At 37.0% G+C, this 17,970-nt stretch overlaps 1 protein-coding gene across 1 annotated transcript in view; it reads left to right on the top strand.

Annotated features, from left to right (window-relative positions):
* The window catches only part of ZNF449 (zinc finger protein 449), a 17,271-nt gene extending 126 nt beyond the window's left edge, over positions 1-17,145 (top strand). Inside the window, exons 2-5 of the mRNA XM_006770915.2 lie at positions 2,041-2,486; positions 4,603-4,795; positions 15,204-15,317; positions 15,507-17,145. Coding sequence (XP_006770978.1) covers positions 2,133-2,486; positions 4,603-4,795; positions 15,204-15,317; positions 15,507-16,390 — 1,545 coding nt within the window. The 5' untranslated portion in view covers positions 2,041-2,132 and the 3' untranslated portion in view covers positions 16,391-17,145. The remainder of the gene's footprint in view (positions 1-2,040; positions 2,487-4,602; positions 4,796-15,203; positions 15,318-15,506) is intronic.
* Positions 17,146-17,970: the final 825 nt, after the last annotated feature.

Below are 17,970 nucleotides of genomic sequence, written 5' to 3'. Positions count from 1 at the left end.
CCTTTCCCTTTGGGCTACAAATATTTGCAGCCTCCAGGCCTGACCTGGTGGCGGGTCCCTGTCCCGCCTGGGTCCCCGGTGCCGTTCCTTGAAACCCGGCCGGGCCTTCCCGGGGGTCCTCTGAGGCTGGCGTCGCCCCTCCAGGAAGCGAGACATCTACGCCTGGAAGAGCGCTGGGGCCGCGCCCTTGCCACCAGCATTCGATTTTAAACCGGCTTTTAGACATTTAGGGATTTGTCCTCCTATCATTTCCCCTAGTGCCCTCTTTTCACGACTCCCAGTGCCTCTTTCCGCACACCTCTCTATCCACGGCCCGGTGAGCGCGGGCTCATTCCGGACGGTTTGGAGAGAAGCCATTAGCCCCGAGGGGAAGTGGAGTTTTCATCCGGAAGGGCAGATGGGAGGAAACGCGGAGGGTCAATCGTGGGAGACGTGGGGTAAGGTTTGGGTCAGTAAGGGAAGAGCTGCCTAGCTGTGAGGCTGGAGTACACGAAAGGTGGGTCCCCAGACTAAACCTTCAGGGTTCCTGGATGCCCTCCAGCGACCCTTAGGTACCTACACGGGGGAGTAGAAGCTTTCTAGCAACGAGTTCTCGCGAGCAGAGCAGTCTCTGGGCCGGGCATATTGCTGTTCCCTTTCCATCCAGTTGGATCCCTCAAAAGCAATTTTATGAAGAGGATGCTACAAAGAGGCGCTGGGTGTCATTTAAGAAACTAGCCCAGGGATGAAATGGGAACAGAGTGAAGCTTTTGAATGACCAGGCAGGAACAGATTCGGGGTTTTGTTTGTTTTTTTGTTTTCCCCTTGATCGCGTCCAGGAAAGAAGACAGGTATGTGAGCTGTGGGTAAATTCAGAGAGGACCCATAGCACACGGGCAGGTACCAGTCTTCACACCTTTGGAGACATGTATGTTACCACCTATGTGACCTTGGAGATTGCACTAAGGACATTTGGATGTTTTTAGACATGAGTATTGCAGGAGTCTATAGTTTCTAACCTCATCACCATTTCTCTCTGGCATTTGCTATGGGTGCTGGGACATGTTATTCAGTTCTCCGAAGCCTCAAACCTCAGTGCCCACATCTGTATTCAGGACATAATACTAGTACCCACCTCCTAACATTGGGTGAGAACTAAATGAATTCATACACACACACACACACACACACACACACACACACACACACGGGTTGGAACAGCACCTGGCACTTAGCATGTTGAACATAACTGTCCTTCATTATTAATGCAGACCAGATTTCCTGATGGCCTGCCCTGTGTAGTGTATTTTTCGCATGAGAAAGCCACTTGGAATGCATTGCATGATGTGGTTCATGGTGATGTTGGCTGAACTACACATACCTGAAGTGGAGAAGAATGAGGGATTGATGAGTTGCTGCCTTTGCAAGGCATGGCTCTCCCTAAGATGCCGGTAATTGAAGGTGACTGAGGGTTACTCAAAGCTAGGTGAACTTTCAGGTTTACTCACCTCTATTGTAAGTACTGCTCCCTCGTATTTCTTCTTCGGCTTACTTATATTCAGAAACACAAGAAAATTGTTATTAGACTATGAGTGGAGATATAGGCCACCAGATATATAGGGGTTAATTTAAGGGAAGAGATTCTTAGCTCTGGGTCCAGGAATTCTAGAAAAGAGCTGTTCAATAGAACTTCCTGCAACAGTGTCTACTAAGCATTTGAAATGTGAATAATATGAATAGGAAATTGAATTTTTATATTTAAATAATTTAAACTTAAACTGCCACATGAGACTATAGTCTACCACATTGGACAGAACAATTCTAGAGGGCCCATGGATGGTCTTGAAGTTTTAGTGAACTTTTTGAAACTGGATGCAGAATTTGAAGTGTTATGTGTATTTTTCTAGGAAGTGAGTCCATTGCTTTCATCAGATTTTCAAAACCAATGAAACTATTACAGTCTGCTACTTTAGAGCTTTGCTGAAAAGCAAGCAATTAAGGGAGATAAGAATGCCCTGTTAACCACTGCTCTTTCTCCTTTCTCATTTGACCTTTCCTCAGCTTTAGATCCTCCACTCAAGAAATATACAAAGAAACAAATTGGAGTCTGAGACTTTAGGCCCAGATAAATTGGACACTGCAGGAAGTGGGCAATGGCTGTTGCCCTGGGTTGTGCAATCCAGGCCTCATTGAATCAGGGCTCAGTGTTTCAAGAGTATGATACTGACTCTGAAGTCTTCCGTCAGCGCTTTAGGCAGTTCCAGTACAAAGAAGCAGCCGGGCCTCATGAAGCTTTCAACAAACTTTGGGAGCTTTGCTGTCAATGGCTGAAGCCAAAGCTGCGTTCTAAGGAGCAAATCCTGGAGCTTCTAGTGTTGGAGCAATTCCTAACAATTTTGCCCACAGAGATAGAGACCTGGGTGAGGGAACATTGCCCAGATAATAGAGAAAGAGTTGTGTCACTGATAGAAGACTTACAGAGAGAACTTGAGATACCAGAGCCACAGGTAAGAAAAGAGTTTGGGATCTGGGTAATTATACTAAAAGAAGTAGCAGACACATCTGGTACTAGATCAGCCATTTTGTCTTTTTGTCCTAGGACCTCCCTGCAGTGATTTTTATATTTTCCTTTTGTTGGAATCAGCAAATGGGTCAGTGATTCTCAACTGTTAAACCAAACTCCTTAAATATTTGGTTGTGCCTCTTTTACTGTCCTATAGATAGTGTAATCTACTTATATACACAAAATCAAAACCATCATACAATAAGTGCTCTGTGGTTTATGAGCCAAAAACAATCCAAGACCTGTTTTTATACAGCCCATGAGCTAATAATGGTTATTACTTTTTTAAAGTGTTGTTTTTTTTAAAAAGAATAGGCAACAGACCAACACAACCCAGAAAGCCTAAAATATTTACTATCTGGTTCTTTCCAAAAAGGTCTGTCAACCATAAGTCAAGTAGGGTTTAGAAGTAATATAAAAGAAAAGGAACATAGTGTCTTATAAACTAATGGACATTTCAGCATTCACATGTCTGGGCTTGAGCGTACCAGAAAATCTCATGAAGTCAGATGCTTGCCTCACTGCACAGATTCGCTGTGAAGGCAACAAGCAGAAATTCAGACCAATATAACTCAAACACTATGAATGGTGTTGCTGCTGGTCATGTGATTTTCCAAAGTGACAAATGACTTTGGTGAATCTGAACAATTAGTATAGTATTTCTTTGATTTTCAAATTATTGCTTTCCTAGAAAAGTTAAGTCAAGCTAAAATTTGCAAAAATATTTTGTGATTATATGACCATTAAGGTGAGGTTCTTGACAGGTTCTTTTTACATATATGAATATTTGAGGGGGGCACTCCAATGTTGGTAAGGACCTGGAACAATTCTGCACAGTGTGCATTATCTATACTCCCATCTCTGCCCACTAACATCAATGATGAGAGAGAACCGTGGATCGGCTGCCTCCTACATGCCCCCTTATTGGGGATTGAGCCTGCAACGTGGGCATGTGCCCTTGACTGGAATCAAACCCAGGACCCTTCATTCCACAGGCCAATGCTCTATATACTGAGCCAAACCAGCTAGGGCTATTGTGTTGATTCCTATATGTGCCTTGACCAGGCATCAAACCCGCAACCTTGGTGTATTGGGACAACACTCTAACTGTGCTACCTGGCATTATCTATACTCCCACCTCTGCCCACTAAATTCTGATAGCCACCACCTACTACAATATCTAAAATATCTCCTGGGGGTGCTGGCCCTACCCTCTTTCAGAACCACCTAGTAAAACCTGTTTGGGGCTTGCTATAGCTCAGTGATGGGGAACCTTTTGAGCTCGGCGTGTCAGCATTTGAAAAACCCTAACTTAACTCTGGTGCCATGTCACATATAGAAATTTTTTGATATTTGCAACCATAGCAAAACAAAGATTTATATTTTTGATATTTATATGATATATTTAAATTCCATTTAACAAAGAAAAATCAGCCAAAAAAATGAGTTCGCGTGTCACCTCATAGGTTCGCCATCACTGCTATAGCTGAACACGGCAGCGTCTTTGGAGAAGGGAGAAAGTGCTTCTAGTTAGGCATTAGTGGCACTGGAGTCTTGTGTGTTGATGGGATTCTGTAGTTAGCCTGCATGAACACGATTCTTCCAAAGTTTCCTGACCCTAGGATAGAATTGTTTATAGTTTCCCTTCCTTTCTGTGTCTCCTTGTTTGGCTTACCACATGAAATTTTGTCTTCGTGCAGTCTAATCCTGCATTGCCAGTATGATAGGCACCAGCCAAAGGTGGTTCTTGAGCACTAGAAATTTGGCTAGTCCAAATTGGGATATGCTGTAAGTATAAAATGCACACCACTTTCAGAAGACTTAAGGTGAAAAATAAAGTAGGTGAAATATATTATTAATAATTCATACTGATTACATTATGAAATTGTGTTATTTTATATATGTATATTTTGTTAATGCATATTATTATATTATTATTTCTTTTATTTTTTTCATATGACCACTGGAAAATTTAAAATGACTTTGTTGGCTTGCATTATATTGCTCCTGGGCACTGATGGTCTAGATATTAGAGTGATGGGTTCTGGCATTTTCCCCAGATTGATAGGCAGGAAATACTCTTGGAAGACCTAGCAGCAGTTGGAATGGCAGACATACCACCAAACATCCATGTGGAAGTACCCCCACTCCAAGCAATGGGACCTGTCCCCGAGGCCCCGGTCGCAGATGCGTGGATCCCACAGGAGCTGAGCTACGGTGCTGCTGGGGAAGGCCAGTCCTTTCTGGACCCTGGTAAGCCAAAGATTTTATTTTCTTTCCTTGATTTCTTTTTGAGAACTCAGGAGCTATCCAGGGTTTAGTTTGGTTAGAAACACGGAATAAGGGATGGAAATGGATAAAGAGTAAGTGTGGAAACGTCTCTCTGGGAATAGCCAGCCACAAAACACTTTAGATTGATCAGGATTCAAGAAGTTTATTTTTCACTTTTTTTAGTGCAATAAACATAATCATATATTAACTTCTTACCCATTTTTGCACGTACACTTCAGTGGTAATGAATATATTTATAATGTTGTGAAAACATCACCATTACCCATGTCTACAACTATTTTCATCTTGTAAAACTTAAACTTTGTACCCATTTACACAATAACTTCTCATTTCCACCTCCCCCAATCCCTGAACGACCATTTAAATTTTTGTCTCTATGAATTTGACTACTCTATGTACCTCATATAAATGGAATCATATAGTATTTGTCTTTTAGAGACTGGCTCATTTCACTTAGTGTGATGTCCTCAAGGTTCATTCATGTTGTAGTATATGTCAGAATTTCTATTCTTTTAAAAGTTGAATAATATTCCATTGTGTATATATATTGTATTTAATATATCCATATTTTCTTAAATGTATATTGGGTTGCTTCTGTGTTTTAGCTGTCATGAGTAATGCTTCCCTGAGTAGGGGTATAAATCTCTTTGAGACCCTGCCTTTACTTCTTTTGGGTATATAACCAGAAGTGGAATTGCTTGATCATATGGTTATTCTATTTTTAAACTTTTGAGGAACCATCATACTGTTTTCCACAATGGATGTACCATTTTACATTCCCACTAGCAATGCACAAGCTTTTCAATTTCTCCACATTCTTGCTAACACTTGTTATTTTCTGGTTGTTGGTTGTTGTTTTTTGGGTTTTTTTGTTTTTTTTATAGTAGCATTCCTATGGGTGTCAGGTGGTATCTCATTGTAGTTTTGTGGGGTTTTTTTAATGCTCACCCAAGCATATGTTTGTTTGTTTTTATTGACTTTTAGAGAGAGAAAGGGAGAAAGAGAGAAACATTGATGTGAGAAACGTCTATCAGTTGCCTTCCTTACACGCCCTGACCGGGTATCAAACTCACAACCTACGTATGTGCCCTATCTGGAAATCGAACCCACAACCTTTTATTTTGAAAAAAAATTTTTTTAAATATATTTTTGTTGATTTTAGAGAGGTAGGGAGAGGGAGAGAGAGATAGAAACATCAATGATGAGAGAGAATCATTGATTGGCTGCCTCCTGCATGTCCCACACTGGGGATTGAGCCCGCAAGCCAGGCATGTGCCCTTGACCGAAATAGAATCTGGGACCCTTCAGTCCACAGGCCGATGCTCTATCCACCTAGCCAAACCAGCTGGGGCAACCCACAACCTTTTAGTGTATGGGACAATGCTCCAACCAACTGAACCACATGGCCAGGACTAATTATATTTTTGATTTGCATTTTCTAAATGATTGGTGACATTGAACATCTTTTCATGTGATTTTTGACCATGGATATATCTTTTTTTTTTTTTTACCAGTCTGGATGAACACACTTTCTTTAGTTTTTGTTGTTTTATATTTTTATTGAGTTTATTGGTGTGACATTGGTTAATAAAATTATGACATCATCTTTACATTGTATTGTGTGCACAACCCAAAGTCAAGTCTCCTTCCATCACCATTTATCTGCCCTTTACCCTATTCTACTCTCCCCGTCCCCCTTTCCTTCTGGTAATCACCATACTGTTGTCTGTGTCTGTGAGTTTTTGGGGTGTTTTTTTGTTTTTGTTTTTTGCTTAAGAATGTCTATTCAGTCCTTTGCACATTTTTTAATTGGGTTGTTTGGCTTTCTTTGTTGAATTTTAGTTGTTGATTTTTGCCTCCATCAGGTTTATGCACTCTAGGACCCTTATTCTGAATTCTTTTTCTGTCATGTTGAATGCCTCTGTATCACTTAGCTGCTTTTCTGACGAGTCCTCCTTTTCTTTCCTTTGGGGGTTTCTTTGTCTACCCATGTTTGATCTCACTGACATATCTAGATGTTGAGTAGGGTGTGGTGATCAGGAGGCTGCTGTTGCTTGGTTCTGCTTTCCATGAGAAGCAGGACTCCACGTAGTCGCGCTGTCCCAGATCCGGTGTCTCCGGGTTAGCAGCCGATCTCTGGATGCTGGGTCTTTGGGTGTACAGTATACGTTTCCAAAGAACTCAAGATCTCTTTGTTGAATTTTAAAGTTCTTCATATTATGGGTATTAATCCCTTATCAAATATATGATTTGTAAATACTTTTTGCATTTTGTGGGCTTTTTTACTCTGTTGACACTGTCTTTAGATGAACAGATGTTTAAATTTTTCATGAAGTACTATGTCTACTTTTTCTTTTATTGCCTATGCTTTTCTTGTCATATCCAAGAAAACATTGCCAAATGAAATGCCATTAAACTTTTGCCTTATGTTCTTCTAAGGCCTTACTTTTAGGTTTTTGATCCATATTGAGCTAATTTTTTGCATATGGTGTTAAGTAAAAGTCCAACTTTATTTGTGTGTGTGTGTGTGTGTGCGCATATTCAGTTTTCCAGCACCATTTCTTGGAAAGATTGTCTTTTCTCCATTTAATGATCTTGGTATCTTTGTTAAAAGTTATTTGACCATATATTTGATGGTTTCCTTCTGGGCTCTCTATTCTATTACATTTGTCTGTATGTCTAACTTTATGTCAGTACCAAACTGTTTTGATTACTGTAACTTTGTAGTAAATTTTTGAAATCAGGAAATGTCAATCCTCTAATTTTGTTCTTTCTTTTCAATAGTGTTTTGTCTATTTGAGGTCCCTGGAGGTTCCATATGAATTTTAAAATGGGTTTTTCTTTTTCTGCAAAAAAAGTCACTTGGGTTTTGACAGATTACATTGACCCTATAGACCATTTTGGATAGTGTTAACATCTTAACAATATTAAATCTTATGATCCATGAATGTGGAATGTATTTCCATTTATGTCTTCTTTAATTTCTTTTACCATTGTTTTATAATTTTCATTGTACATTTTTCATCTACTTGTTTAAATTAGTTCCTGTTTTATTCTTTTTGGTGCTGTTATAAATTGAATTGTTTTCATAATTTCCAGAATTGTTCATTGTTAGTTTATAGCAATGGAACTAATTTTTGCATATTTATTTTGTATCCTGTTATGTTGCTGAATTCATTAGAATAGTTTTTAAATAGAATCTTTAGGATTTCCATTAGATCATATAATCTACTAATAGAGATTATTTTACTTCTTCCTTTACATTTTGAGTGCCTTTTACTTCTTTTTCTTGCCTAATTGCTCTTCCTACGACTTCCAGTACTGAGTTTAATAGAAGTGGCCAAAGTGGGCATCCATACCTTCTTCCTAACCTTAAAGAAAAAGCTTTCAGTCTTTCACAATTGAGTATGATGTTCTCTGTGTGTTTTTCATATATGCCTTTTATTATGTGGAGGTAATGTACTTCTGTTCCTATTTTGTTGAATGTTTTTATCATTAAAGGTGTTGAATTTTGTTTAATGATTTTTCTGCATCAGTAGAGATGATCATGCGGGTTTTTTTCATTATGTTAATGTGGTGCATTACACTGATTGATTTTCATATGTTGAAACATCTTTATATTCCAAAAACAAATATAATTTGGTCATGGTGTATGATCATTTTTTATTTTTTATTATAGTTGACATACAATATTATATTAGTTTCAGAACATTATATAACTTAGCAAGTGTTCATCCTGATAAATCTCATACCTATCTAACATAATAATTTTATAATATTGACTATATTCCCTATGCTGTACATCACAGTGACTATTCTGTAACAACCAATTTGTACTTCTTAATCCCTTCACCTTTTTCACCTATCTTCTCAGCCTCCCTCCCATCTGGCAACCATCAAAATGTTCTCTGTATCTATGAACCTATTTCTGTTCTGTTTATTCATTTTGTTTATTTTTTAGATTAGGTTGTTGATAGATATGTATTTATTGCTATTTTATTGTTCATATTTTGATCTTTTTAAAAATTCTTCTTTTTAAAGAAGACCCTTTAACATTTCATGTAATACTGGTTTGGTGGTGATGAACTTTAGCTTTTTCTTGTCTGGAAAGCTCTATCTATGTCCTTTGATTCTAAGTGATAGCTTTCCAAGTAATCTTGGTTGTAGGTCCTTGCTTTTCATCACTGAATATTTCTTGCCAATCGCTTCTAGCCTGCAAAGTTTCTGTTGATAAATCAGCTGACAGTTTTATGGGAGCTCCCTTGTAGGTAACTAATTGCTTTTATCTTGCTGCTTTTAAGAATTTCTCTTTGTCTTTAACCTTTTGCATTTTAAGTATGATGTGTCTTGGTGTGGGCCTCCTTGGGTTCATCTTGTTTCTGACTCTCTGTGCTTACTGGGCATGTATATCTATTTCCTTCACCAGATTAGGAAAGTTTTCTGTCATTATTCTTTCAAATAGGTTTTCAATTTCTTGCTCTCTCTCTTCTCCTTCCGGCACCCCCATGATGCAAATGTCTATACCTTGAAGTTGTCCCAGAGGCTCTTTACACTATCTTCATTTTTTTTGGATTCTTTTTTTCCCTTGCTGTTCTGATTGGGTGTTTTTTGCTTCCTTCTATTCCAAATCACTGATTTGATTCTTGGCTTCATCTACTCTACTGTTGACTCCCTGTAAATTATTCTTCCTTTCAGGTAGTGTATCCTTCATTTCTGACATGATAACTACAGATTTAAAGGTCAGGTGCAGGAGACAACCAATTGATGTGTCTCTCACATTGATGTTTCTCTCTCTCTCCCCCTCTACCCCTACCCCCCTTGCCCTCCTTCCCTTCCACTCTCTCTGAAAATCAATTGAAAACATATCCTCAGGGGAAGATTAACAAAAAAAGAAAAGGGGCAATGGCCTTTTCCAACACTTCTGTCTGACAGAAAGCTGCCCCCAAACCAGACATTTCATTTCCTCCCAGTATACCCCTATTTCCATTCAAGATGCTGCTTTGGGGGTGGGGGGGTGAGTCCCAGTAAATCTGTGTGTAGACCCCTTAGGAGGAACTGCCTGGGACTCCATCATCCCTCTATCTCAGCCACAATCTCCACTTGTTTTTACAGCCAGAAGTTATGGGGTCTCCTTTGCCTCGGTCTGGAACCCCTAGGCTTGGAGGCCTGGTGTGGGGCTGAGACCCCTTGCTCCTCAGGGAGGACCTCTGCAGCTGAAATATCCCTCCCAGTTTTAAAGTGCCACACGTGGGTGTGGGAGCAGCCCATTCCTTGTTTCTTCCCCTCATACCAACCAGTCTCGATGTGGCTTCTTTAAATCCCTAGTTATAAGACTTCCATTCAGCTAGGTTTTAGGTAGTTCTGACTGATGGTTGTTCTGTAGTTGTTATAATTATGATGTGGTTGTGGGGGGATTTGAGTTCCGTATTTACCTATGTTGTCATCCTGACTGGAAATCTGTATAATCCTTTAAATATGCTGCTGAGCCATGCACGGCCGGGCATGGCCCAGTGGTTGAGCATCAACCTATGAACCAGGAAGTCACAGTTTGATTCCTGGTCAGGGCACATGCTCAGGTTGCAGGCTCTATCCCCAGTGTGGGGCATGCAGGAGGCAGTTGATCAGTGATTCCCTCTCATTGATGTTTCTACCTCTCCCTCTCCCTTCCTCTCTGAAATCAATAATAAAAAAAAAATATATATATAATATACTATATATGATTGGCTTTACTGCTGAATTCAATTTGCTAATATTTTATTCAGGATTTTTGCATCGGTGTTCATAAGGAATATTGTTTTTAGTTTTCTTATAGTGTCTTTTTCAAGCTTTGATACCATGGTAATGCTGGACTCACAGAATGAGTTAGGAAGTGTTTCTGCCTCTGACTTTTTTTTTTTAATTTGAGAAGCATTGGTATTAGTTCTCCTCTAAATATTTAATAGAATCCACCAGAGAAGTCATTAGGTCCAGGGCTATTCTTCATCAGGAGATTTTCGATTACAGATTAAATCTCCTTGCTAAATTCTAGGTCTATTGAGATGTTTGCTTCTTTATGATTTAGTCTTGGTAGGTTTTGTGTTTCTAATAATTTGTCCATTTCATTTGGTTATCCAATTTGCTGACATACTATTTTTCATAGTACTCTCTTATAATTTTTTAGTTATGTAAAATCATTGTTAATGCCCCTACTTTCATTTTTATTTTAGTAATTTGAGCCTTCTCTCTTTTTTCTTAGTCCATTTAGCTAAAGGTTTGTCAACTTTGATTTTTTTTTTAAACCAGCTTTTCGTTTCATTTATTTTTTTTGTTATTTTTCTAGTCTCTATTTTATTTATCTCTACTCAGTCATTAATGTTTCCTTCTTTCTGCCAGCTTTGGGTTTAGTTTTTTTTTTCTTAGTTCCATAAATTATAAAATTATGTTGCTTTAGAGTCTTCCTTGTTTATTAATATAAGTATTTATATACAGAGTGGGGCAAAAGTAGGTTTATAGTTCTGAGTTCATGAAACAGTTTATTCCTATATTATTATTTACTAATTTTTGAATTATTTTCCATATGAACTATAAACCTGTTTTTGCTCCATCCTGTATAGCTATAAATTTCCCCCTTAGCACTGCATTCATTGTGCCCCATAAGTTTGGATATGTTGTGTTTTCATTTTCATTTATCTCTAAGTATTTTCTAATTTCCCTTGTGATTTCTTCTTTGATCCATGGGTAGTTTAAAACTATGTTATTTATTTTTCACATATTTGTCAATTTCCCCATTTTCTTTCTGTTATTGTTTTCTAACTTCATCCTGTTGTGGTATATCTATCTTGTGAAATCAATTGAGAGTAATTTGTGGCCTAACATATGGTCTATATACTCGATATATAAGGTATCCCCCAAAATGTATATACACACTTTGAATAATTATAAAGGCAGTATTTATTAAAATACATTTTATTTTTTAAATTGAGCTGTCAGATGTAAAAGTGTGTGTACAATTTTTTGGGATACCCTGTATATTACCAGTGGGGAGGAACTTCTATCATTTTGCTATTTGTTTTCTATATGTCTTAATAGCTTTTTTGTTCCTTATTTTCTACATTACTGTCTTTTGGTTTAGTCGATTGTTTTATATCAAAATGCTTAAATTCCTTTATCATTTATTTTTGCATTTATTGTATGGCTGTTTTCTTTTAATCTGTAATCAAAGTGGTTTCCATGGAGATTACACTTACCATCCTAAAGTTATGCTCTAATTTGAATTTATAACATCCTAATTACCATAACATCCAGAAACTCCACTTTTTTACAGCTCCATCCCTACTCTTTTCAGTTGTTGATGTAACAAAATTACATCTTTATAGAATATGTGCCCCAAAACAAACCAATAATTATTTTAAATGCATTATTCTCTTAAATTATATAGAAAATAAAATGGTGAGTTACAAATAAGTACCATAATACTAGACTTAGACTAATAATTGTGTTTTTAAAAATGTATTAGTCATTTAAATCATGTAGAAAGCAAAAAGTGGAATTATAAATCATTGTTACAATAATACTAGATTTTATAATTGCCCACCTATTTACGTTTATTGAGATATTTATTTCTTCATGTGGCTTCAAGTTACTGTCTAGTGTCCTTTTTATTTAATCCTGCAGGACTCCCTTGAGCATTTTTTCACATCAGGTCTAGAGGTAATGAACATCCTCAGCTTTTGTTTATCTGGGAATGCCTTAATTTCTCCTTCACTTTTGAAGGACAGTTATGTTAAATATAGGATATGATTCTTGGTTGACAGTTTATTTTAGTACTCTGAATATGTCAGCCCACTGCTTTCTGACCTGCAAAGTTTCTGACGATAAATCTGCATATTTTCTTTTTTAAAAAACATTTCTTTATTTGGTTAAGGTATTACAAATGTGTCCTCATTCCCCCATTAACCCCCAACCCCTCCGCGCCACTCATGCTCTCTGCATATTTTCTTATTAAGGCTCCATTGTATGTAATGAGTCTCTTCTCTCTGCTGCTTTCAAGATTCTGTTTTTGACTTTTCAGAGTTTGATTATTACATAGCTTGGTGTGAGTCTCTAAGTTCATCTTACTTGGAGTCTGTTGAACTGATTAAATGTTTGTATTCATGTCTTCAAATCTGGGAACTTTTCAGCCATTATATCTTCAAATATTAGCTAGTAATATTATATCTAATGATAAATCTTTCTGCATATGCATTTCCATTCCCCATGTTAATTTGCTTAGCAACAGTGCCAGGTAGGAAGATCACACAAAATGCTGAGAAATGCTACTGCTCTCGATTTTAATACTTTCCAAAGCACAGGAAAGTCTAGTATATTTAACATGGGAAAGATAGAATTTAAAAAGTAAAATATTGCCCTAGCTGGTTTGGCTCAGTGGAGAGAGCGTCGATCTACGGACCCAAGGGTCCTAGGTTCGATTCTGGTCAAGGGCACATGCCTGCTTTGTGGGCTCGGTCCAACGTGTAGAAGGCAGCCAATCAATGATTCCCTCTCATCATTGATGTTTCTATCTCTCTTCCTCTCTCATCATTGATGTATCTCTCTCTTCCTCTTCCTTCCTCTCTGAAATAAATAAAAATATTTTAAAAATAAAATAAAAATAAATAAAAAGTAAAATATACCAATTAGGAGTAGAGGAAACTACCTTTTTTTCATCACTATTAAAGTAATATATTATGCTTTTTAAAATGATGTAACACTATTCCATAATTTAAACATTAATTCTACTTTTGCTGCTTTTTTATAAAAGAGAAAACATAATGGATGTATTACATGAAGCACTTCCTATTTTAGGCTGAGTGGAAAGAACAGCTTGTTGGCAGAGTGGAAGAATAGATTTTAAACTAATGGAAATAAGCCAAATTATTTTATATTAAAGTTTGGAATATACTCTGTCAGTAAAAAGTGAAGCTGTTGGTATATATGAAATGGAAATACACACACACACACACACACACACTTCTTTATCCATTCATCTGTCAATGGACACTTAAGTTTTTTCCATATCTTGGCTATTGTAAATAATACTGTACTGAATGTAAGGAATGCCTATATATTTTCAAATTAGTGTTTTTATAATCTTCAGATAAGTACCCAGAAGAGGAATTGCTAATTTATCTCTTTACTTTCATTCTATTTGTATCTTTGAATCTAAAGTTTGTCTCCTGTAGACAGCATATAGTTGGATTTTTAAATCCCTGCCTTTTGATTGAGTTGTTTAATATGGATCATTAAACAACATTTAATCTTGTTTGATATAATGCTCTAAAATTTAAATCTCCATCAAACTAGCTTGCTAATGTTATTTTAATAATGCTAATATGTAAAGGTCATTCTTCATTTAGATATCAAATCATCAGTTTCCAACCCACATGGTACTGCACACCATGTTACTACACACCAATATTCTTTGACAGAGCTGAGGAAGGCAAAGAAGGGGTGTAGAAAAGAGAATTTGAACTACAGGGTCTCTCAATGAGAAGGGTGGTAGGATGTAAGGGGAGCAACAATAATAGAAACATCTCCTGTTCTTCGATTGACAATGAGAAACACTATTTGATAGATATTTGGGTTAATTTCAAGAGAATCCACTTCTAGACTTCAGTTGAAACAAAAACTGCTTTTGCCAACCCACTCAATTTCCTTTTGTTTTTAATCCTTATCCAAGGATATTTTTCCGTTGATTTTAAGAGAGAGGGAAAGACAGAGAGAAATATCGATATGAGAGAAACACATTATCTGTTGCCTCCTGCACGAGCCCTGACCAGGGCCTCAGGCCAGGGTGGAGCCTGCAACCAAGGTGTGTGCCCTTGACTGGAATCGAACCCAGGACCATTCAGTCCGCAGGCCAATACTCTATCCATTGAGCCAAACCAGCTAGGGCTCAATTTCCATTTTAATTTGAAAATCTCAACTGAAATTATTTCAGTAAACAGTTTTATAACTCCTACTTTTACCTCTCTTCACTTGGTACTCAGTAGTAGCATTTCTGTTTTAATATGCCAAAACTTTATGAAGATGTACTTCATATTTTGACTCTAACCTAATTAAATCTATACCAACATAGATACAGAAGTAATTTAGGACAGTGATTTCAGCATAGAATTGATTCCCTCTCCTTCCATACATTAGAGGAGAATAGTTTTGAATTGAGCAAAAGTGGATGTTCTCTCCTTTCTGTTTTCTTCTTTTAAAAGACTCTTGTACAAGATTCTGGTGAAATAATAGTAATTAAGGTAGAAATAGATATTAAGTGGCTATATGTCCAAGATATCAGCCTGAACTCTGGAAAAACCGTTAGTAACACAAACAATTATGCTTTCACCTTTCTAATGGCCAGGATATTCAATCCCAAAGCTTGATGTGAGCTTTCCATTGGAGCAAAGAGAAGAAGCATGGGTGAAGGAGCTACAAGATTCCAAAGAAATTAAACAATTACTTGAATCCAAGATAGGTAAGTAATTATTCATTGATACTAGAGAAGAAAGAAATGAAAAAATCATCCTTAATCAGGGTAAAGAGTTTTGGCTTCCATTTAGTAATTTCTATATCTCTACTGATGGTTTACTATAACTCTTCATTTTTCTTCATGTTCTTTTTTCTGTGGGACACAGTGACATCTAGAGTTTCTGTCTTCTCCTAGGTTTTGAGATCGGGATAGAAAATGAAGAAGATACTTCAAAGCAGAAAAAACTGGAAAATATGTACCCATTTCTTGTTACTTTAGAGGAGAATGCTAACCATGGTCCCATATTGCAAAAAGACTATGTACAGTTAGAAAATCAATGGGAAAAACCCCCAGAGGATTTACAGACAGATTTGACAAAACTTGTAGATCATCAGAATCCCTCTATAGGAGAGAAACCTGAGAGCTCTAGCTTGGAAGAACCTCTCAACCCTAGAGCCCATAAGAAAAAGAGTCCAGGAGACAAACCTCACAGATGTTCTCAGTGCGGAAAATGTTTTGCCCGGAAATCACAACTTACAGGGCACCAGAGAATTCATTCAGGAGAGGAACCTCATAAATGCCCTGAATGTGGAAAAAGATTCCTTCGTAGTTCAGACCTTTATAGACACCAACGACTTCATACAGGGGAGAGACCCTATGAATGTACTGTGTGTAAAAAGCGATTCACTCGGCGCTCACACCTTATAGGGCACCAGAGAACCCATTCTGAAGAAGAGACTTATAAATGCCTTGAGTGTGGGAAAAGCTTTTGTCATGGATCAAGTCTTAAAAGACATCTGAAAACTCATTCGGGTGAAAAACCTCATAGATGTCACAATTGTGGGAAAAGTTTTAGTAGACTGACAGCTCTTACTTTGCACCAGAGAACTCACACAGAAGAGAGACCTTTTAAATGTAATTATTGTGGGAAAAGCTTTAGACAGAGACCAAGCCTTGTTATCCATTTAAGAATTCATACAGGGGAGAAGCCATACAAATGTAGTCATTGTTCTAAAAGTTTCAGACAGAGAGCAGGCCTTATTATGCACCAAGTCACTCACTTTAGAGGACTTCTTTAAGAATTATTAAAGGAAATAGGTCATGCAGAAATTGGCACTAACTCAAAAAAAAATCTTAACTTGAAGCAGTCTGTTTGTCTTGGAAGAATCTTTTTTGTTTGAGCTTATAGAAACAGATTTTCTTTTCTTTTTTTTTTTTTTTTACTATTAAAAACCTATCTTCCAAGGCATGTGAATTCTAGAGTATCTACCTATTCTTGCAACTCTTACGACTTTACTAGATTTGATGTATTCTATCTTTACAACTCTTACTTTTTAATGAAAATGAAAATGTTTGTGTCCCAAGCCAACCATATCATAGATGAAAGCATAAAACATCTAGGGTAGGGTCAATATAATGGATAACCATGTCTATCTGGTATATTATAGCAGCACCATAATTATTCTGCTGTCATTATTAAAGGTGGTTATATTAGTTTAAAGCTTTATTTGTGTTCCAAGTGGCAAGAAAGGAGACAGTGTATTTTGTTCAAAATAAAAATATGTCAGGAACATATGGATAAAGAGGATTTAATTTGCCTCATAAGAACTGGGTTATTTCCATTGAAAATATTTATGTTTAAGAAATTAAGATTTTAACCTCTTTGAATTTTGCCAAATTTGCTAATCTGCTTATTTGGCTATTTGTTAGAGCTGTTAATTTAATGGTTTATTTTGTTCACTGAATGAATAAACTCTAGGGGGAAGAATCCATTTGACAATTGAAGTCATATAATTAGAACCTGATTCAAATTAGATTGACTAATTTGAGGAGCCAGTGTTCTACGCTCAACCACTGAGCTATGCTGGCCAGGCAGTGTCCATTGCTTTTTACTATCCTTTGGTATTCAAATATTACTCATTCTTTAATTCAGTGTCTCCCTAAGTGTGTGTCATAGAACACTTAGTTCTATAAGATATTTTGCAAATAAGGTTGGGAATCCCTGCTGTTTCCCCTTTCTAGATTCACAGTGCATATCAGCATATGAGAATCTCTGATAGGTCCTTCAGTAAAGGCAAAAAAAGCAACTCTGTTGGCTCAATGTTTTGACCCTAGAACCCTTTTTCATGTACACCCAAGTAATAACCCACAGAACTAGTATTCTGCAAATATCTCTTGGAACACATGCCTTTAACATATATTTCTATAGTTATCAATATAGTCTTATTACTCCCAAGCCTAGTTATCTCCAGTCATTTGAAGGGTGTTATGAAAAATTCTTTACACATGTTTTTATGTAATACACACATAAACATACACACATATTTTAAGGAGGTGAGGCTCACTGATTCAGATACTTTATAAGTTGCTCAGTGATTCTCAACCTCTTTGAATTTTACTTATAATCACATACATACACATTGCTACTTATATAAATGTTCTCATATAATCATAGTAATGACTCAAACTCCTGTAGCAAGGGAAGAATTCTTTGTCAGTTAAAGCTGTTAATACATGAAAATATTCATTCAGCCTAGTTCCTTGTTATAAAATACAAAAAAAATAGGACATTCAAGTATTTTCCCTTTATGAAGATACCAGTCATCTTTTCCTTAAACTAGATTTAGGGAAAGTATATTTTTTCTATTCCACTGAACTT

This window comes from Myotis davidii, unplaced genomic scaffold (assembly GCF_000327345.1).
Source record: "Myotis davidii unplaced genomic scaffold, ASM32734v1 scaffold1465, whole genome shotgun sequence".
Lineage (NCBI taxonomy): Eukaryota > Metazoa > Chordata > Mammalia > Chiroptera > Vespertilionidae > Myotis > Myotis davidii.
The sequence above is the reverse complement of the archived record's forward strand: the minus strand, read 5'-3'. Positions and strand labels throughout refer to the sequence as shown.